This window comes from Polistes fuscatus, unplaced genomic scaffold (assembly GCF_010416935.1).
Source record: "Polistes fuscatus isolate 324 unplaced genomic scaffold, CU_Pfus_HIC Scaffold23, whole genome shotgun sequence".
NCBI classification, from domain to species: Eukaryota; Metazoa; Arthropoda; class Insecta; order Hymenoptera; family Vespidae; genus Polistes; species Polistes fuscatus.
In genome coordinates this window covers 1,479,100-1,501,626 of record NW_025113100.1, presented here as the reverse complement: position 1 = coordinate 1,501,626, position 22,527 = coordinate 1,479,100, and the positions used below count along the sequence as shown (strand labels likewise).

Below are 22,527 nucleotides of genomic sequence, written 5' to 3'. Positions count from 1 at the left end.
TCCTTCCACAATTGTATGTGCTTCTGTGTTTAAATGTATATATATATAAGAATATATAGAACAAATTATTTCTAGAATCGGAACATGGAATTTTCGTAGAACTGTCGATAATGTAATTTTCTTAAGAAATTGAATGAAGTATTTAAAAGTGTTTCTATTTCTAGAAATATTGGATTGAACTTTTATCAAATTTATATGTCTCTCTCCGTTAGCTATTCTTACTGTGACCTAAATAAACGTGGATTATAATAATCTGGATTATCAGTGTCCGTACGTGGGTCGTGGACGACGCGATTGTTTCTTACCCATATTCGAAAGATCAAATGTTTTACCCGATGGTAAAACTAATTTGTTTTCTTGATAATCAACGAATCCATTTTCTTCTTCTTCCTCTTTTTGTTCCTCGTCGCATTTAATTCCAGTCTCGTAAGTATACTCACGTCTAAGACCATCGGGATCAACGTATCCATATTTGCCACGAGTTATGCAATCTGTACCAATGATTTCTTCTTTGTATGAACCGTCATCGTTCTCGAAGCCCCAGGTGATCGAACCATCGGCATTATCGTTACGATATCTTCTTATTATCTGTGCGTAGAAAAACAAAAATATACAATTAATGTAAAGAACAATTCAACAGGACTGTACTGTGTATTCAACATGTACAGAACAATTCATTAGGATTCACCTGTGCTACCGGTTTCTTTCCACGATTATCATAAATCTGTGTAGGCTTAGAAGGTTTAGGTGGAGATCCTCTTATTTGATCCCTAAATGGTGATTCCTCAACGATCGGTTGCTTTCTTGGTTTCGTTGGTTTTGGCGTCGTCCGATATTGAACGGGAGGTGCTTGTTGGGCTAATGCACCTCCTCTACCTGTCGGTGATACCGGAACAGATGCCGCTTGGTAAGAAGGACGATATTGTCCTGGACCAGACGATTGTTGTTGTTGCGTTGCCGATGGTCCACTGGATTGTCTTTGCGAATCACTCGAACCTGTATTACCGATCGGTCTGGAAACATTTTCCTCGCTAATTTCTTCCTCATCCTCGTCCGGTTCAAAGCTACGATCTTCCTCGCGTTCGCGAGGATCACGGAATCCTTCGCGCGAACGTTCATCTTCTTCGCTGTCCTCTTTCACTGGTTTTATCTGCTGAGGATAATTCGGGGATGACGCGGTTGCTGGTACCCCTGCTGGTTTACTGAGTCTCACTGCTGGAAACGATGCCGTTGTTTGACCATCCTCGCCTCCTCTCGATCTGAGAAGACACAATCAATTAAAATGAATTCATTGTTTTATCTTTCAGTTATTTATCAATGATACAAATTAAGATTAAGTATACCTGAACGTAATTGGACGACGTAATCGTTGATTAACAAATACTGATTGCGAAGGTGCACTTGGTCGTGCTATCGGTAACCTCTGGTATCGAGCAGATCGAATAGCTGCAGGTGGAAATTGGCCTCTTTGCGGGTTACCACCAACTCCTCCATCCGTAAACTGTGTCGTAGCGAGTCCAACGACGCACGCCAATAACTAAATCAAAATTATAATAAATTCAATGAATATTTGTTTATTTCCTCTCCTCTTTCTCCTTCTTCTTCTTCTTTTACTTATCTCTTTTTATTTTTTTTTAGTAAATAATTTCTAGTCATTAAAAGGTAGAATTCAATTACGAGTTAATCTAGTTTGCGGTATGCATCAACTCTTGCACGCGATACTAATTGAATGTTAAGAAAAATACTACTCGTACTTTCAAAGAAACTTTTATATTTTTTATTCGTCATTTTTTTTCCCCCCGCGCGTTGAAGTTGATTTATTATTATTTTTCTTTTTCTTTATCTTTTTCTACTCGAAAAGTTTTCCCGTTCGATTCCTCTATCTCAACGAGTTTTCTCCTCAATGTTGTTTTATACGGGAAGTTCGAAAGTATTTTACGCGTGTGTACGATCGACTTAAATGTCAGTCGATTAAAACGGTAATGCCTATAACCGTGTGTATAAAAGAGAATGCACGCGACACACGCATATGTGTCTGTTACATGACAGCATTAATGTCTCTGGCCCACCAATCGGAATCACTTTCTCTTTTCTTTCGTGATACTGTTTATTTCTCACTTTTGTTACATTACACTTTCTCGTATAACTTCTGAATACCCAATCTTACTTTTAAGTTATTCTTATCTCATCGATTATGCTCATTGCAAGGTTATTTGTTCTTTCTTTTTCTTTTTTTTTTTTTGATAATTATCTAATATCAAACATTTGTGCACATAAATGATTGTCTTACATAATCACAAACACGTTCGATTGATAAAAATATGCAATAGAGCTTTGAGAGAAAATATAATCTATTACTTTAATATTTATCATATCAACCTAATCGATCGAATTTTTTGTTTGAAATTCGAAGAGAAATTTCATATTAAATTTGATTTTACGTAAATGATCATATTTTTTAGTCCTCGAGTGAGATTGACGCGTATCGAAATTTTTATTTTAATTATTGATTTAACAAATAAATATTATAAACACGCACGTGTTTATCTTTAGAAAAGATAAATTAACGTTTCGAATGTTAAATGATGATGAAAATGAAGAAAGTACGCATCGTGATTTATGTTAGTAGAACCGATAAATAGAGCTCGACGAGGGAAGCATGGAAAATTAAGTGGAGAAAGGTTTCGTTCAGTTTCGTGAAAAGAAATAATCGGTTCTTCGAATTTAAGTCACGTACTATTACATCAAAACGTAGAACATAAGTTGCTAAATTTCTCTTAACAATAATAACAATCACGAAAGGAAGAATTTTTTTTTCATCAATTTCCGGATTTTCCATAACGTTCCAATTATGGTCGTAGTTTTTGTAATAACATCAATAATAAAAAAAAAAAAATATATATATATTCTGCTAACGACTTTCTTAAACGAACGCTTTCACTTCGGCATTCATAAATTTTCGTTCACCTATTGGCCGAAAGTATTCGATCACGTACATTTCTTATTGGCTGATTTTCTTACGATTTTTTGGTTATATTCTCATGTCCAGTTACTCTTTTTTTCCCCTTTCATTCTCATATATGTTAAATTATAATAGAATGATCAACAATTAGATATAATTTTCTTATAAATCTATGATTTAATTCTTGTAAGAACTTTATATATCATCGATAACGTATGCGAGTAATTTGATCTACCGTTACGTAATGAGACCATACAAAATGGCGGAACCATAAGACGTCATATTTGTATCGAAATATGTTCAACTAATAAATCATAAAACCGACACACAGATCATCATCGAAGTTATAGAATTGAAAAATAAAAAACTAAGATATTTCTCTTGTTGCAGTAATTGAAAAAGAAGGACTAACGTATACAGGTTGAACAAATTAGGATAAAAATATGAAGTATAGATTATAAAAATTGTACGAATATTTGAATTAGTCGAGTAGGGTTGTGGTAGGACGAAAGGGTCGAAGAGAGGGCTCCACTTGTTCGTTAAACGAGTCGGAGTTTGAAATATGAAAAGGAAAAAAAGGTGTCCTTCGTTAAAATGTTAGAAAAGTGACGTGACATGAATTTTTCACGAATCAATCAAACCTCGATAAAAACACAACGTCCATATAAATATTCACATAATTCTGGATGAAATTTTTCCTTCGAGAGTTTTGGGAATATCTTCGGGAACTTATTGTGCACCGATTATGAAGAACTATATTAACGTAAAGAAGAGGGGGGGAAAGATTGGGTAGAGAAAACCACCCCAAAGAAAAAACAAAAGAAGAAAAGAAAAGAAAAGAAAAAATCCAAGATGGCGTGAAGCATCGTATCGAAGGGGGACACCAAAAGATAATTACGATTTGCAAACGGACACCCCCATTTTTGAATTGGCAATTTTGTTGTTGTTCTTGTTGTTGCTTCTTTCAAATGTGTAAACAAAAATATGAATTATAAATAATATAACGATATTACAGGTACTCACGATCACCGCGACGCGCATGGTCGTGTCTTGTTTCGCAATGGTGGGCACACTGGGTGTGGTGCCGGTGCGTTTATGCTTGACACTACCGCGAACGACTCCCCGTCTCCGCGTTCTTATACTTATATCCCCCTTTAAATTCCTACGGTACGGCTAACGTAGGCCAACTTTCCATCAGGTAACAGAAATTGTTGCTATCGTTCTTACTTGTGACAACATGTGTAGTGTGCAGCACGGTCAGAGAGAATCATTATAATATTCTATAGTACGTTTACAACTTTCCTATGGAAACCACCATCCTTTCTCATCTTCATTTTGTTTTTTGTTCATTTTGTTTTCATAATGATTGATCGAATAAATCATCAGATTATTATTATTATTATTATTATTAATTAAATCATATTTGTGCAAGATATGATTAATCGTTCTCATTCGAATTTTCCTTATTAATTTCTCCTCCAACTATGGTAGTAGTTGTTAAGAAACGAAAGTGCAGCATCCTCCGTTGACTGTTATAAGAGAAAGAGAGAAGAACAAGGAACGATCCGATCCGGCTGACTTCGATTCCTGTCTACGACGAGTAGGGAGACCATTCGAGTCTCGCGTTCAAGGTCAGTGCCGGGGTCGAAGAAGGCTGTTCCGCCGATCCTCTTGCAACGTTAAGCTAGCAGCAAGCTAGCAACCTAAGCTAGTCTTTATATATATTCACGCGACCTTAATGCAGAACACACCACCGCCGAGATGCATTTCAGTCAATTTGTACTTTCACAATTCGCGTTATTAATGCGTAAATGCACTTTTATGAAGGTGCAACAGGGCTCTGTATCAACGGAAAATGCGAATATTATTATAGAACGAGAATTATTTATCTTTCTCTCTCTCTCGATGTTGCTTCTAATCGAAAGGGAAAGTCAAATTGCTGATATATCGCTGATTTATTTCAACTATTTTATTTTCTTTTTTCTCGTTTTTACTTTTTTTTTCTACCTATGATGAAAGTTCGTTAATTACTTTACTTTAGAGTAACATTTCGATAAAGTTTTATCTACGTTTTCGAGTATTCGAACATAGATAATATTTATAAAAAAAAATGTAGCCCTTTAATATTGATAAAATATTACAAAAATGTTTGTCAAAATGTGAGATAGAAATATATCAAAAATTCTGGATTAATCGAATTATAAAGTAATCGATTTGAAAGAAATATTAGGAAGAAAAGGTTAAATATAATAATTGTAAACTGTGTAGTTAAAATATTCGAAATGGTTTGCGATATGCAAGCGGAGGATGCAGAAAGATGTGCGACTTGAGGAATTCCGCGAGTTGGAATCCTCGCAGGGCAATCGACCGCGAAGGTAGGCAAGCTAGTTGATAGGTGGGTACAAACGGGTGAGAGCGGGTAAAACTCAGCCAGGTAGGCAGGCAGCCAGGCAAGCAAGCAAGCAAGCAAGCAAGCAAGCAAGCAAGCAAGCAAGCAGACAGCCAAGTAAGCAAGCAACCAAGAAGTAAGCAAAAGAGAGAGAGAGAGAGAGAGAGCAAGCGAGAAGGCAAATGGGCAAGCAGGTAGGTTGGAAGGTAGGTTGGTGGGTAGGTGGGTTGGTAGGTAGGTAGGTAGGTAGGTAGGTAAGTAAGTAGATGGTGCATCGAAGCAAGACACCTCTCAAGAAAAACGGATTGGACCGAGTACCGTCCAGACTTTCGGAGTAACCAAAATTTCAAATAAATTCGATCATTATGATCACTTCTTCTCATTTCGTGTTATATATAAATGAATTATAATCTAATGATATACTGCATAAGAAATGATCGAATACGATTCTATCTGATTCTTTTTTTTTTGTTTACAAACAAATATTTAACTGTTTCATTCGATTTCTATCAAACTTTGAATCTGAATGTTGTTGGATCTATCGAATGCATAGATCGATTTTTTCGAGAGAATTTTTGTCTATAAGATTATTTATTATACTAACGTTTGTTGTAGAATAAAATAAAGGGATTGGAATCGTTGGATTAATTTTACCTAAAGTTAGAAGGAAGAATTTTCCAAGAGTCGAAGACTTGATTGAAAACTTGCAATGAACCGAATCGAAATCCCGTCACTACGCGAAACCCCTATGGAACCGGTTCTGCGGTGTCGTGTGATCGTCTCTCTTACTATCAAACTCCTTTCCCTCCTCTCTCCCTCCCCCCCCCTCTCTCTATCTTCTCGTACGTGTCGCAGTTCCCTGTCCAACTGCATCGGTTGCTGCATTCGCACCACCCCATACATTTTTCCTTTAAGAGAGAATATTGCATCCATTTTTCTCGTTCTTTTTTTTCTTCTTTTTCTCAACGATTCTCTCTCCGAGAATATAAATTTTCATCGCTAGAGTGCATTCCTATTTTTGTTTGTTGTTCGTCTATTTTATTTATAACATACAATGTCGTCACAATGAATTCTTGTTTTCTTTTCTTCTTTGATCGAAATAATAAAATGATGTAAAAAGGTTCGAGTCGAATAGATTGCAGGGATATCTGTTGGGTGTGTTTCTAGACGCCACCTGCTACAACGAATAACTCGGACTCCTAAGCCTCTTATGGGGCCCCATGGGCCTCGGTAATGAGTACGAATGTCTATCGGAGCGAATCGCGTTTGGAGTCTATCGTTCGCGTTGAATCTCAGCTTTTACCTTCGAGCCAAAGCTGTTCTTCTCTCCCCGCATACCATCGACTGGTTTTCTCGTGATCCATGCTTTTCATGTCTGACTACGTTGCAGACCTATCTGCTCTAACCGTAACAAGGAATTTCAAAAGGTAATTCTTTACGTTACGTTACGTTGCGTTACAACATTACGTTACGTTATTACGACGATAAGGTCACTTGCTTTTTCTTTAAATGATAGAATACTCATTGGAAACTGGATTAATGATATTAAATAATTATTATTATTATTATTATTCTCGATCAGGTTGCGTCTGTATTTTATAACAGAAAGACTTTCCAAACTAATTCTAATGTTTTTATAATTATCTCGAACCATTTAATACAATCTCGTTTTATCGAATACGATCTTGGAAAATAAAAAACAAAAGTAAGAAGAAATCGACGATAATCTGATAATTAACTATGCATATTCTGTGTGTATCGAGTCTATCTTATAATTAAATTTGATCAATAATCGTATTGAAAACGTAAGAAAGTTCTTTTTTCGAAAAGAAATAAGAAGAGTTACAAGACAATAGATGATATCAGTAGAGCAAGAATACTAAAGTATTCAGGTAAGTGGTACCACTAGACTATGAGGACAAGAGAATTCCAATAATGTTGTAAGATAGAAAGTAGTAGAAGACAAGTTACCGATAAGAATGAACGAAATTTTTGGAATCTAGTTTTCAAACTAGAACTATCCAAAGAAAAGATGTAAAAAGAATGTAAGTGAAAGTAAAAAATGAAGAAGAAGAATAATAATAAGAAGAAGAAGAAGATTGCAATTGTATTCGATGATCTGAGTAACGATTTCAGAGAGTATAAAAAGGATCAATTTGGGAAGACAATAGGTGATGTATCGGTTAAGCAAGTGTATCAGCAAGAAGATTGCTTGACGACGAGCAGACGGACAGGCAGGCAGGGAGCCGGCCGGCCGGCCGGCTTCAGCAGCAGCACCAGCACCAACAACGATAGCAAAAGCAAAAGTAAAAGCAAAAGCAACAACGGCAACAACAGCGGCAGCAACAACAACAGTAACAGCAAAAGCAAAAGCAAGAGCAGCCGGTTGCTCGAAGAACGGCGCATTCGAGAACGGCGAGGGTCCGTGGTGATCGTGGCGATTCGTCCTCCCATTGGCCGAGCGAGTATACGCTACGAGAAGACTCTCTTTGTCCGTTTTTCGTCCGTTCGGTGGCTGCTCAGCTACGGTGGTGGCGGGCGGGCTCGTAGGAGAAACGACTTACGTTGCAGTCGGGGATCCCACAGTCCTCCAGAACCGACAGACAGGCGGTGATAATCGTGCTCGTCCTCGCAACCCAACGACCACGACTTAGACGACGACTTAGACGATTTTGTTGAAAACCCAAACAACAAACTTTACGCCGGGGCCTTTTTAATTAATTCGTGTGAATCGATTTCTTTCGAATGAACAGAGAAAATATAATTCGACTTTTTTTTCGGATTCGACAAAAGAGATTATCGAAGAAAATATTATTATTATTATTATCATCGAGGTAGCCTTTACGAGTGCGTAACAAGAGAGAAAGAGAGAGGACAGAGGGAGGGAGAAAAACAGAGAGAAAGAGAGAGAGAGAGTAAGAGAACACCGAGTGTCTTAGACCCCCACGTGGATGATGTCGATCGAGAAAAGAGAAAACGATAAGGTGTTCGATACCCATCCCACCCCACCATTTTCGGAGCCTCTTCTCATTCGGTACGTACCTCGGGGGCTCATCCGTCTGACGGATAGAGTAGACAATCCCCTACCCCTTATCTCTCACCAGCTTCACTGATCGACTTTCTAAAACAACAACCGCGTGAAATTCTTAACTCTAAACTTCATCGATAATTAATAACACCTACTAGTCACGTATTCGGTGTATTCTATCTGTTCCTTTTTTTCTCTTTCTTTCTTTCTTTCCTGCTTTCTTTCTTTCTCTATGTGGTCCTACTTGTTTTTTTCTATCATCAATATTTAATAAGTAATTTTCAAAAGAAAAGAATTAGAAAAATGTAAAAATTCTAAGAGAGAGAGAGAAAAAGTGGCGGCAAGAAAAATTTGGCTTTACGTTTGATCTGGTATTAAAGTCGAAGGTTGTGATTCGATCGTCTGGAAGGAGAAAGGCCATTGTTAGATCAAAGATAAAGAAGAAAAGGAAAGCGATTGCCCTTCGTGGTATCGTCGGGAGTGCTCACCTTGAGAGCCTTGATCGTACAGACTAAGGATAAGAAAGAGAAAGAAGGAAAGAGAGAGAGAGAGAGAGAAATTATTGCTCGCATATGAATACAATGAAGGTAAGGCCGGTCTCCTTCTTCTTAAAACAATTCGCCACCCGTTACATAGCCGACGTTCTCCCGCGGATCTCGACTTCCTGCGACGACCTTCGGCATTGACTCGTATCATTCGAACGTCGTCGCGAAGAACTCGTTGTCTGTCGTCCATGACTCTTCGTGTCGGTAATTTTGATTTTTTTTTCTTTACCCCCCTTTGACGAGGAAACCAAAAAGGAAAAAAAAAGAGCAGATCAAAATTCGACGGGAGAAAGAATTGTTTTCTTTTCTTTCTTTTTTTTTTTTTTTTTAAATATTCGTAACACGTTCGTTGCTGACATTTTTCTCTCGGCTCAATTTTTGCTTTTTTCGGCAAATAAATGAAAAAAAAAACGCGAGAGGATTGTTTGGTCGTTCGTTAAAAAAATAATGGTACGTTTGCAGAAAACATATATTTGTAATCGTATGTGTGTCTATATGTACGTAGGGTCGTGGAAGGGAACGTGTTAGTCTCTTCTTGGTGCGTTTTAGTCGGGGACGTTTGCTGTACATGTCCTGTACGAACACGGCGTATGCCTCACGCGCGGACAACGCTTCGGTCAAGGTCACAGTCTGCACGTTTAACGTTCTTTTTGCACGTTCTCTTTCCATGCCTTCTACAGGGTGTCCTGAAAAAGATCATTAATCATACGAAAGTCTTTGAACATCGCATCATCTCGATCGTTCGAAAGAATTTTTCCTCTCTCTCCCCCCCCTTTCTCTATTTATTTTTAATTTATTTACGTTATATTAATAATTGATATTGTTTAATTATTATTTTTTCTTAGTTTAAGTTATTATAATTGTCTGTGCAATATTTCGATCGGATATGCGCAATTCTTCCTTACTTTTTTTTTCTATTTTTCTTTTATGCAGACCTCACACGTACTGCGTCGAGAATTGGTAACTCTACCACCGTTGGCGAATTGTGACTGTCAATGGGGTAAGAGTTTCCGTCCCTCGGCGTTTAAAATATTTATATGTGGTGGTTATTTAATCGTGAGAACTATCCAAGAAAACTACGCTCATTTTTGGTAGTATATATTGTCATTTTTATATGTACGTATATACCCAATCCTTCGAAAGGTGTGTACGTAAGTATTTTTGGTGAGTAACATTTGTATCTGTGTACATTTAACGAAATCTTTAATACTTTATATAAAAATTACTAATTTAATTTATCTAATTAAAATTTCCTTTTTATAAATTCGCAAGTATTTTTAAAAACTAAAATAAACTGAACAAACTTCGCTTATTTTTAAATGTTTATTTAATTTTTATCGGTTTCGTATGCGATGAATGAAAAAAGAAAAAAAAATGGACGAACGGACAGCTATCGCCATCTATCAAGATTCGCGTGAACTGCTACCAATATTTTTAAACTTAGTCGATAAGTAGGGTCCTCGCGCGACCTACCTTACCATCGGATATCGCGCGACCTACCTTACCATCGAATCTCGGTCGATAAATGTAACCACGAGATCTGTTTTATCAAAACTAGTAAAAAGCAAGATGTCCTTATTAGTTGTAGTAAGAAACGTTAAAATAGATTTGATCGTGCGTCGCTGTAAACGTAATCTCGCCTCAGTTGCTTATTGCCTTGATGTTAGTCTGTTATTGTTAACGTTTTACTGTGTTCATATCGTATCGCTGTCAGTTTTTTACTTTAATAATAAGTCATGCCTCAGGTTTCGTTAATATCTCTGTTCCTATTTTTGTCTATAATTTCCATGAATCTCGCTGAACCCGTTAAGAGGACGGTATGTAACATTTAAACGATTTTATTTCCTAACGAAGTTTTATACATTTGTACGAAATTACGAAGTTTGGAACCTGATTTGGATCGCGCTGGTCGCCTAGAATTCTTAGAAACTTGATCACGGAAACAAAGGTTCTTCTCATATGATTCACTGCGACTTTGACCCCCTGTTCTTATTTCAAATATTTTCCATTAGATGATTTATTTGTTTGTTTTAATTTCCATTGTACGAATTATTATTCTCAAAATTATGATATATCATAACCTTTACTTTTTTCTTCCATTTTTTTCCTTCTAACGTTTAATAATCGTTCGAGTTTGTTAATCGATATTAGAAACATGTTTTTGTTCGTATCTTTAACATTATAAATTACAATTGTTAATCTAATCTAAACTACGTCATTCAATTTAATTATCAACCAGCAGATAAGAAATTCGACACCACAAATATGTTTACACAATTATACTAATTCAAATTCCAATTAACATTAATGACCATTCCCATGCATATGCTTTTCGTTTAATAATAAAAACGATACGTTCTTTGTTAAGAAATTCGAAAAGCCGCGTTTTTTCTGCTCGCCATTTTCTATTGGTCCTTAAAGTACTTTTATCCCCTCTCTTGATTTATTTATCGATATATGCGTACGTTCGTAATTAGTGTTACATCGTATTTCATATTTCGGATGACGCGCGTAATTTCAATAATAATTTGTAATGATGCATAATTATTTATTTTTGTAAAACAGCTGCTAAAAAGACAATATGTGTTTCATAAGAATTACGAAATGCGCCATTTGTTGACTGACGTTGTTGAAGGTCTTCTTCTCGCGCGCGCGCGCGCGATCGATATTATATTTTTTATATCTAAACTTTGCAACAATTTATTGTAATGAAATGTTCGTGACCAAGGACTAGAATAATCACGTGGATTAATTATTTGCTATGTTTAAAACGAGCGAACGAAAATCTTTCCAAAAAATGTTTCTCGAATTCTTGTCGATCTCTATTGTTTAAACACATGGAAATAAACATTTTGTTTAAATCGAAGAAAACTTATGTACGATAGATAAGAATTGTTATAATTTAAGCCCTTACTGTTTGATTTTTCTATATATCTAATATTTGTTCTCAGTTACATTACGAGGAAAAATGCAACAATACAAATTGGACCACGATGTATTTGAGAGCAGACGGATCCAACAATACTCTACATTACATTTGGGATTTTGGCGGTAAACCATCGATATTAATGGCGCTTACGTCACTTCCGACGACATTGAATTTCACTTGCGAAGATTTTTTACGGAAAAAAAATAATTCCATTGTATTTTCGGATAATCCAATTTACACGATCGGAATAGTGATAAATAGGGTTGGTATTTTATCTCGTTCACTGATATATTCATTCGTTTATTTTTAAATAAATTATTTATTGCAAAAATAAATTCAGAGAAATTCATTATTAATATATTTACCATTTGTTTTATTTTACAGATAATCGAATTCAATGACGTTAATAATACAGCGGTGATCAATTTTTCCAATGCAACGAATATAAACGTCTTAAAATCAGAATCATTTGTTTGGTCTCGCAAATCATTTTCGATGAACGACGACTCCTTCGGTTTAAACATGGAAGCTAATTTTTACAACGATGCAACTACGAATATCACCAGACGCGGGAGTATAAAAGCATCGGTAAATAATATTTGAAATAAAAAGTGGATTTGTTTCGTATTCGTTTATCAAACGGATGGATAAAGAATATAACGATTTATTTATATTTATTTTTCTTTCAGTTAAAAGGATATTACTTCTTGGAACACACGGATTCAATTCCTCACATGTTGCACACAGAAAATTCCATGTTGGTAGATTTAATTTTCGACGACATTGAAACAAACAAAACTTTTACCAGTAGCAGATTCGCCGTTGAATTGATGATCGTCGATGGTGGTAATCCTGATAAACTGATGATCATTGATCCTAAAAAGAATCTCGATGACGAACATACACCGGGTATATTCGAGGTGACCAATTCGATACACTCAAAACTATTCTATTTGCAATTGTATATGCAACACAATTGACTTAATTTATATTTTGTCGATAGGTGATCGAAGTGAGAACACCAGGATTCAACAGGAGTAACGAAACGCAACAGAATTGTGCATATTTGCAATGGAGACCAGTTTCTTACGTATCGACATCACGAAGTATAAGCAGTTCGACAGAAATTGTACAATATCCACCATTTAAAGTAAACGATCGCGTTGCTGCTATTAAGAATTCTATGCTTTATTGTTATTACGGTCAGGATGTTAAAGATATTTTAGTACAAACAATCATGATCTCATTTGGATCAAAGGATGATGGATTTTATAAGAGCACCCGTTACACGACCTGGTAAGAGTATACGAATTATGTTCTAATTAATAGATTAATTAAAAAAGAAAAAGAAAAGAACAAAAATATTGAAGTTAATAATTGTTATCGTTGTAGGACATTCATCATTGGATATGGGACACCACCGGACGAACAGTTATCCTATTTAGTAATCCTAATCATTTCTATCGGACTCGGTCTTCCTGTTGTCATTATGTTCCTAGCTGCAATGTATGCGTGTGTTCGTAACAGTATGTCCAAGCGACACACTGACACTTATTTAAATCGATGAGAGCAAATAATAAGGTCAGCCCGAAATCAGGCCATCTAGACTAAACATGACGGATGTACATATAGATACAAAAGACATATCAATGTGCATTTATGTATATATATATATTTTCTATGTACTTATTTTATATATAACTATACATATATAATATATATACATTATATATGTGTATATGTATGTAGAAAAATATATATATATATGTGTATATATATATAGTTATAAGAATTTCTAACTGTACCACCGATGAGAACAACCGAAGCCGAGATATTCTCTCTGCAATTATGCACACCAAGCACACGAACAAACAACAAGTTTATATGGATATTTTTACACGAACGCGTAGTTGCACGGCCGACTGACGAGAGATAGAGAGAGAGAGAGAGGCATCGATTAAATGTTAGGAGACTTTTACCCGTCCCTTTTATAATAATGTTCCACACACATGGAACAAATATGATTTTCTTTTACCCCATTCTAATACAAAATTTGTTTGATCGTCGTTAATTGATTTTATACAAAATAAAAAAAAGTAAAAAAAAAAAAATACATTTATTCGATTAAAAATATATATATATATATATATATATATTATACAAATGACGTATGAGAGAGATAATGTTTTATTACTCGCGAGGGTGATGAATTTGTGTCGGGTCTTTTAAAAAAAGAAATTTCGTACGAAGTTTTTGTTTCGTTGCACCCTCGATGCGAAAAACAAAAAAGAATAAAATAAAAAGAGAAATGTATAAATGAAAATAAAAGTTGTTATTAATATGAATCGTCCTTATTCTCGTTGAAAAATTTAGGATACGTAATGGCACAAAACTATCGATTGGTCACGAAAGATGTCGCACAGGAGGAATAAGAAGGAATAATAAAATATGGTGAAGATAGAGAAGATCTCTAGGAGTCTCGCGTTGAAGTGTCTTCTTCTTCTTCTTCTTTTTCTTCTTCTTCGAATCATACATATGATGTCTTGGTGACATGAGTGGAGGTTGTTGGCGGACGAGCTTACTAACACGTCCGGGGTATGGTAGGAGGATGGTATGAAAATTCTTGCCGAATGTTTTCAGGTAAAGGTAGTAAGAGTGGCGCGGTGTGGTACCGTGTTTCTCGATGCCACCGGCTTCGAGGAAGGGGATGGGGGTTGGGTGGGTGGTTGGTGGGTGAGGCGAGGTGAGGTGAAGCGAGGATTGTCGCTTGGTGGGGTACACATTCATTGATCCGTCGTATTACGGAAGTGAACAGCTCGAGAGCTTACGTATCCTGAAGGGTGAAAAACGAAGAGAAAGAGAGAGATAGAGATAGATATAGAGAAAGAGGAGAGGGAGGGAAAGAGAGAGAGAGAGAGGGAGAGAGGGAAAATCACAAACATGGTGGTGTAGTAGAAAAGAAGGAGAGGGTAGGTTTTGAGCATGATCAATCAATTAATGATTTTATCTAATCGACTGATTTGAAAAAAAAAAAGAAAAAAACTCTTTCAATATCCTTGCATTAATACAAATTATAATAAGACACATTATCAAGTACGATCGATCATTTACATAACGCGTAGGGGCTGGTCAGCAGTTGCTGACGCACACCACCGGTTGGTTCATTGAAGTTCTCCATTGAGGAGGTATCGATGAGCCCTTTCCTTCGATTACTCGTTTCATCGGTTAACAACAAGTAGAGTAGGTTTGGTGGTAAGTCCGACTCGAAAGAGAAAGAAGCAAGAAACAAGAAGCAAGAAGAAGAAGCAGAAGAAGAAGGAAACCTAAGCCACGAGTATTTGTTGGGTAAGATTGAAGGAAAGTCGTGTATGCGTAATAGCGTTTAGCGTCCTTACGTGTGAATGCGTATGTGTGTGAGAGAGAGAGAGAGATAGAGAGATAAGGGTAAAAGCTTTTGAGGATTTGGAAAAGCTCGAACAGCAGCAGCAGCAGATCTCTCAGCGCAGGCAGGCAGGCAGGCAGGGAAGGGTAGGTGGTAGTTGTCGAGTTCGAGGGAGGGGGTTGTTGCGAACGGTGCGGCTATAAAAGGGTGGAATTGGAAGGGAGCAAGAGGGGTAGCGACCACGAGAAACTAGTTCTCGTGGGATCCGCTGCGCGAGTTTGGCGCGTGGCGATGCAGTAACGTCCGCGTCGCTCGTTTCGTCTGTGCCGCGACAGTCCTCCCGGAACGAGCTTTTCGTCGTCGCGAAAACAAGTGGTGTGGAGAGAGAGAGAGAGAGAGAGGGGGGGAGATAGGAAGATCAAAAGAGAGAGAAAGAGAGAGAGAGAGAGAGAGGTGCGAGAGAAGAAACGAACAAACGGAGAAAGAGGAAGAAGAACGAACGAACGAACGAACGAACGAATCAACGAACGAACCAGCAAGGATAACAGCAGCGACGAACGTTTGTTATTTGTGATCAATTACGGGGAGGAGCTGGTCGAGGAGGAGGAAGAATAATACGAGATTAACGAAGAAAAAAAAAGAAAGAAAAAAGAAAGAAATAGTTAGATAGATAGATAAGGGAGGGCGAGAGAAGGAGAGGGTTGACAGAGGCAGCGCGCGCGCGCGCGCCCGTGTATGTGCCGGATAGAATCGAGTAGAAGGAGGAGGGGGAGCAAGAGGAAGGAAAAGGAGTCAAAGGGACAGCATCGGTGCGTCGTCGTTTCTGAAGGAAACGTCGGTCTAGAGAAAATAAAAAGTGTATCGGAGAAGGGTGCGAGTGGTGGAGGGGGAGAAGGCGAAGGCGAAGGCGGAGGTGGAGGTGGAACAAGTGGAGGAGAGAGGAGGAGGAGGAGGTCCGACGGAGGAGACGGTCTGACGTAGGGCAGTGCGGCTAGAGCGGGCGAACCGCGCGTCCTACCCTTCGCTCCCACCACCCTTCGCCCTTGTCGTCCTCGGTGCGATCCTCGGTGCGATCCTCGGTGCGATCCTCGGCGCGGCCACCAGCAGCGGCATCACTACCACAATCGCTGCTACCACTACTACCATCGTTACAGTCATCACCACCACCACCAATAGCAGCAGCAGCAGCAGCAGCAGCAGCAAGAAGCAGCAGCAGCAGCAACAGCAGCAGCAGCAGCAGCAGCAGTACCACCACCACTACTATCACTAATACTACGAATCTCCATCAGCAACACGCCACCACCACGACCATCGCCAACCACCACCACCACCACCACCACCACAGCAGCAGCAGCGTCTTCGTCATAAGCACGTAATCGTCGTCGGCACTACTACTACTATTACTACCATTACTACTACTACCAAGGAAGTTATTATTTTGTCATCGGCACCAGCACCGCTACGTCCTGCTGCCGTCGTCGTCGTCGTCCTAGCCCGTCGTCGTCGTCGACGACGACGTCGAGGCCAGCGGGCTTCTTCTCTCCTTTTCGTCCTCGAAATCAAAGAAAGAAATAAAGAAAAAGGGACCACCGCTACTAGCAGCACTACTAGCACCACTACTAGCACCACTAGTACCACCAACCAGCAGCAGTACCAGCACCGCTATCGCGCGCAGCAACGCGCGATCAATTCCGGCTGGTTGCGCCGCTCGCGCGCGGCCGTTTACGGTCTTCTATCGAGAACAACGGCCAAATCAAGAAGAAATGACGACGGCGAGGCCTCTGCCAAAGTGCTACCGATAACGGCAGGCCGAATGATGTTGTCGCAGAGCAAGTTCTACGCTCTCTTCATTCACTACACGTTCGTGTAGCGCAACACGGGGCGGGTCCTTCTTGCCGCTGTGCCGAACACGGAGGAAGAAGAACGGAGCTGTTGAAGGAATTGGAAGAGGAGGAAGAGGAGGATTTGGTGGAGAAGAAGAAGAAGAAGAAGAAGAAGAAGAAGAAGAAGTGGAGGAGAAGAGAAAGGAGAACGGACAAGGAGAGGAGGAGCAAATAGGAGAGCAAGAGTGTGCTTGGAGGAAACAGAGGAAGACAGTGTAATCTAAAGCCAAAGTCGGTACGTAAAGAGATGCATTTCAAATTGCATTTTAAAAGCGAAATCAAATATATATAAACAAGAAGAAGCATATAAAGTGGGGAAGGAATATCGAAAGAAGATCGAGGTGATAGGAAATATTAGAAAGAGAGTTAGGAAGTTACAGTGTTCAGTGAGAAAGTATAAGAGATAGAAGAGAAGGTTCTAGTGCATCGTCGTCTTTTGGTTCTGTGCTTTGCTATCGCTTTTATTTTTCTCTGCCGGAGGAAACGAGAGCGAGAAGAAGAGAGAGAAAGAGAGGGAGAGAGAGAGAGTATAGGGGATAATATGAAAGAATAAAAAAAGGGAACGCACGATATCCGCAGTGTGCATATTTATATTTGTCCACGTTGTGCGTGTACGTGGTATATCTATTTCTTCTCTCTCTCTCTCTCTCTTTCTTTCTCTCATGACATACATACATACATAGATACATATATATATATATATATATATATATATATATATATATATATTTATGTATATATGAATTTATATACTCGTACGTATATATCATAGTTTTCGATAAAAAAGAAAAAATAAAAGAAAGGACGAAAAGGGCTAATCTTCCGATCGTAAGTGTGCCATTTAAATGTCTCTCTCTATCTAATGTTAGTTAGAAATCTTGTATTTGTCTGTTGGATGCGTGTGTTCCCATCTGCATGCCAACCCCCCAGTCATTGATTCTACCACTTGAAGTAGTAACGTCCAAGTGTGGTCAGACTATGTGGGGAAGTAGTCGAGCCGCGTGGTGTAGGGCGGCGCGGCTGTTCTCCTTGCGACAGTGGCGACATTATGCCACTCTATACTACTTTCGAGTAACACGGTGGCAACCTTCTTCTTCTTCTTCTTCTTTCTTCGCGTTACTACGGCCACGTCTTTCTCTCGTTTTCGTCATTCTGGTCGTCCTCGTTTTCGCAGCTTTGTGTTTCTCGTGCGAAATAGGCGCGTTTAAATGAAATGAAATGAAGAGAAACGAACGAACATTTGGAAAGGAAGAACCGAGAGCGAGAGAGAGAGAGAAAGGGAGAGGGGAGAAGATAGAGGAAAGGGTTCTTGAAAAAAGCATGCCTCTTCGGAGAAGAACACGCCTGCTTGAGAGCACGAGAGAGAAAGAAAGAGAAAGAGAGAGAGTAGGGAAAAAGAAAGTCATCTTCTTATTCGAGTGGAACGCGCGCGATCGAATCGCATGAGGCGCCACTCGCGCAAAAGAGACACTGCGATATATCGATCGACTTTGTCGTTGAAGCTTACGGATCGAACAAACATTTTACTTTCTTTTTCTTTTTCTACTTTTTTTAACTTCTTCTACAATCGTAGCACGAAAATTTTCATTTTCATTATTTACCGATACACATTCGCGTATTCGTTTAATTTATTTATTTATTATTTCTCTCTCTCACTCTCTCTTTTTATGAAAATAAAAAGAAAAAAAATGACTTCCCCAAGCGAATATACGCGCAAGTTGCGTGCTCGTTTCTCGCTCTCGGTGACCTTCCTTCGCGCGAAAATTGCACGATCGATACGGACCGTGCACGATTTGCTTGAACGTCTAACGACGATATCGATCACCCACCTCTCTTTCTCTTTATTTCTCTCCACGTTTCTCTCTCTCTCTCTCTCTCTTTCCAACAGACTACGGAGTCCAGGCCGTTCTCGAGGATCTTTTTTTCCCGTATAACTCTGAAGACAATTCTCAGACACGTTTCACTAAGAATATTCGATTATTTATTCTCTCTCTCTCTCTCTCTCTCTCTTAATTTTTCTCTCTCTTCGCGTATCTTTTTATTTAAGGATTATTTTCTGATAATATTATAGGAAGGACACACGCGTTTTTGAATGCGACCGAGTTACCGATTCGACGAGCTTGTTTTGGAAAGCTTCCAAGAGAATAAGAGGCGTGATACCATAACGTGTGCCTGTCTCTTTCTCTCTTTCCTTTTCTCTCTCTCTCTCTCTCTCTTTCTATTTCTCCTTCCTTTGCAAAAGTTCATCAATTTCATTGTCCACTCGGCCAAGCTCTTGACAGATACGATCTATTGCATGTACTTACAATACTCCTACGATTATTATTACTATCATATTTTATAAACAATTATTACGAACAATCATTGAAACATCGATAAACATTTATTTTCATTCGATTTGATTTGTTAAATTCTTTTTTTTTCTTTTTTTTTCTTTTTTAAGTAGAACGTGCATGTCGATGTCGCATTGGAGTCGCGTTAATGATCGACCTATACTACTTAAAAATTCCCTTTTGTTATACTCGTTACGTTTCTCTTACGAATAACGATAGACATGCATAGATAATTTATTTTTTTAAGGGGAGGGTGGTTTATTATTGAAATCAGGTTTAAGTAAAAATCAATTTTACACTATGCACACTATGTATTAGTTTCTTTCTGCATGCGTATTTGTGTGTGTGTGTGTGTCTCTCTCTCTCTCTCTCTCTCTCTCTCTTTCTCTGCGGTGACTATTTTTTATTCGCAGAAGTTAGTAAATTTATCTTCTTTGGTAAATAAATGATCGTTTGTTCGCACGTAATGTCAAAGGTCGCGAGGACCGATTTACGCCAGTCCTGGTTGTCCTGAAGAAACTCGCACGAACATCATCCTCCCTTTAAGTATGACGTACGAACGTATCTTCCAATTCATTCTTTTTATCCACGTTGATGTGGATATATTTATAGATCTTACGTATATATATATATATAAATCAATTCAATGTATCCATTGTTATAGTTTATTTTAATGATTACGAGAATATTAATATGAATGACGCGAATACCGAGACAAATTGCATTCGTTACTTCCCATAATTTTATCGAATGGTCAACGTTTATATAGATCGGTTAAACGTTTCTATTTTCATCAAATTCTTTTTCGTTGTTCCTTGATTAAGTACATAAAAAGCTTTTACGGGGTTTGACGTTGGCAGTGCAAAGATTTGGCTCGTTGCCTGTTCCACTGACTCGAATTCTTTCCAATCTTCTTCTTCTTCCTCCTCCTCGTCGTCTCTTTTCTATATAACCGCAACCTCGAAAATAATCATGTATATTATATTTGTTCTTTCGATACTTAAATAACTGTAATATTACTCGAATAATAATATAATTTGATAGAGAAAAAATATTCATTTATAATTCATTATAATTCATTTATAATCCCCATACGATTAACGTATTACAACTTGTCAACCACCATTTTTATTTTCATTTTCACTTCCCCATTATTTTCCTTTCCTTTTATTTCTCTCGTTAGAATGATCAGAATTAAGGGCTTCCTCGTGACAAAGGTTAGGGAACAAATAACAAGGGGTGGAAGGTAAGAATCGTTTGTATGGTAGTTAGGGGGGTGGGGTTTAAAGGGCCAACCATGAAAGGACGAAGTTATGGACGGATGGATGGACGGACGGATGGATGGATGGACGAAGGAACGAAGGAACAAACGAAGGGGAGCAACAGGTGCTCTCCATGCTTACTTTGGTACTGAGTTTCGAGTACAAGTGTACCGGGACGAGTACGCCTGTACTTTTCGAACGAATTAGAGAGAGTTAACGCGATCGATTATTCGCCTACGAAAAAGAACCACCCCCTTCCCTCCCCCCAAAAATGAAAAGAAAAGAAAAGGGAACTTACGCGATTTCGACTATACACTTCAAACTAGGCTAATCTTCCCAATAAGTTTTTTCCCTTTTACACTCGACCAAATCCTAATTATTTTCTGTTTTTTTTTTCTCGATTGCTTTTATTCATTTAATCGATCATCATACTAGATTTTCTACTTCTTCGTTCATCGCTATTGTTTTTTCTCTCTTTTTTTTAAATAGATAAAATAAATTTGATGTAAATTCAATTGGCGATTATCATCGTTCGCAATCATTTCATATTGCAAATTAATATGATTGCAAATTTATATATCATTTTCTTGTGTTAAATATATTTAGTTGAAATATATATTTGTATTATTTTTACAATCGAATTAAATATACACACCCCACTGAAGAGAATACGCCAATATCTTCTAATTGTATTTAATACTTGTTTCCTTGTGTGTTTGTTTGTTTGTTTGACAATATAGATTTGGTTGCAACGATTGGTAGATTTCAGCAATGCGTCAAGTGGGGGAGGGCTAGATCGGTTTTAATTCCTGTTATGTCGGATACAACGAATACGATTGTTATAACCGCTAACAGGGATTGCAAATAATCTCTTTCCTATTTTCGATAAAACGTTAAAACTGCATATGCAACATTATATATAATCCTATATCGTTTAAATTATAATCAGAATTATACCACGAAACCAACCAGAGGGGATGGATTTTAATAGGATTGGAGGTCAGTTGGTTAGTTGGTTGGCTCAACGCAGAGGCATTAAGGGATGCTTTTAGAAATGACACGTTACGAGTAATGTTCTTTTTTTTCTTCTTTATCAAAGCTCTGAAATACTTATCCTCTTCTCGTAAATACGTTATAATAATCCGCAGAGAGAAAAGAAGTAAACTATATTGAATAAAAGAAAGCAAGCAAGCAAGCGAGCAAACAAAAGTGGAAAAATATCGTACGAAGTAGTAACGGACGATTCGTCACGAATCGCATTGTGGAAGTAGTACAAGTCAATTTCGTGTCGGACAATTAACGGTAACCGCGATCAGAATGCATTACCATTTCCTCACCCCCTCTTCAATATCACTCTTTCTCTCCCTCTTTATAATATACATCGATCGATCAAATTTTCACGTGGCACATGGATTTCTATTACCTATGAACAAATTCTTTGATTTCATCCTTCATTTATGTAACTCATATTACAAATTTTCTCTCCCTCTGTCTATCTTTCGGTAAAGAAAAAAAAAAAGAAAAAGAAAATATAATTTTGACGAAAAAAAAAAAATCGATCAACGACCAACGTGAGGGACCCTTTCCTTCCCTTCTCTACCCCCGTTTCCCTTCCCTTCCTTCGTCATTGAAAATTCTCGATAAGAGAGATTAGACGTAACGTCGAGACATATGAATAGTAATGGTGGTTGTAGTAGTAATGGTGGTGGTGGTGGTAGCGATGGTTGTACTTGTAGGAGTAGGAGGAATAGGAGGAGTAGAAGGAGGGGAGGGGGAGGAAGAGTAGGAGGAGGGGGACGGTAGCGTCAGTGGTT

The 22,527-nt window shown here is 38.0% G+C and overlaps 3 protein-coding genes and 1 long non-coding RNA gene across 20 annotated transcripts in view; 3 read left to right on the top strand and 1 right to left on the bottom strand.

The window, feature by feature from the left end:
* Positions 1-170: 170 nt before the first annotated feature.
* LOC122518126 lies at positions 171-4,157 on the bottom strand. Its single transcript, XM_043636852.1, is given in 5 exon segments — positions 171-588; positions 689-1,259; positions 1,344-1,537; positions 3,986-4,132; positions 4,134-4,157. Coding segments are annotated over 5 exon segments (1,263 nt in total). The 3' UTR covers positions 171-261.
* A 6,403-nt stretch (positions 4,158-10,560) lies between these two features.
* On the top strand, positions 10,561-13,790 carry LOC122518155 (glycosylated lysosomal membrane protein B-like). Its single transcript, XM_043636897.1, has 6 exons — positions 10,561-10,741; positions 11,876-12,115; positions 12,238-12,441; positions 12,543-12,773; positions 12,857-13,149; positions 13,246-13,790. Exons 1-6 carry the CDS (start codon positions 10,661-10,663, stop codon positions 13,418-13,420), a joined length of 1,224 nt encoding a protein of 407 aa, XP_043492832.1. The 5' UTR covers positions 10,561-10,660; the 3' UTR covers positions 13,421-13,790.
* A 965-nt stretch (positions 13,791-14,755) lies between these two features.
* On the top strand, positions 14,756-15,659 carry LOC122518106. The gene is made up of 2 exons (XR_006303979.1): positions 14,756-14,822; positions 14,976-15,659. It is a non-coding gene; the product is annotated as an uncharacterized LOC122518106 (long non-coding RNA).
* Positions 15,660-15,686: 27 nt separating this feature from the next.
* The window catches only part of LOC122518105 (sodium channel protein para), a 58,381-nt gene continuing 51,540 nt past the window's right edge, over positions 15,687-22,527 (top strand). For all 17 annotated transcript variants that reach the window (XM_043636809.1, XM_043636805.1, XM_043636806.1 and 14 more), the window contains exon 1: positions 15,687-17,353. The gene's annotated coding sequence lies outside the window, so the exon portion shown is untranslated. The remainder of the gene's footprint in view (positions 17,354-22,527) is intronic.

Excerpts from the sequence above, each read along its gene's own strand:
- LOC122518155 (XM_043636897.1), top strand. The coding sequence starts at position 10,661 with ATGCCTCAGGTTTCGTTAATATCTCTGTTCCTATTTTTGTCTATAATT. Across the intron at positions 12,442-12,542 it reads GCGGGAGTATAAAAGCATCG|TTAAAAGGATATTACTTCTT; the intron begins GTAAATAATATT and ends TTTTTCTTTCAG. Across the intron at positions 12,774-12,856 it reads ATACACCGGGTATATTCGAG|GTGATCGAAGTGAGAACACC; the intron begins GTGACCAATTCG and ends TTTTGTCGATAG.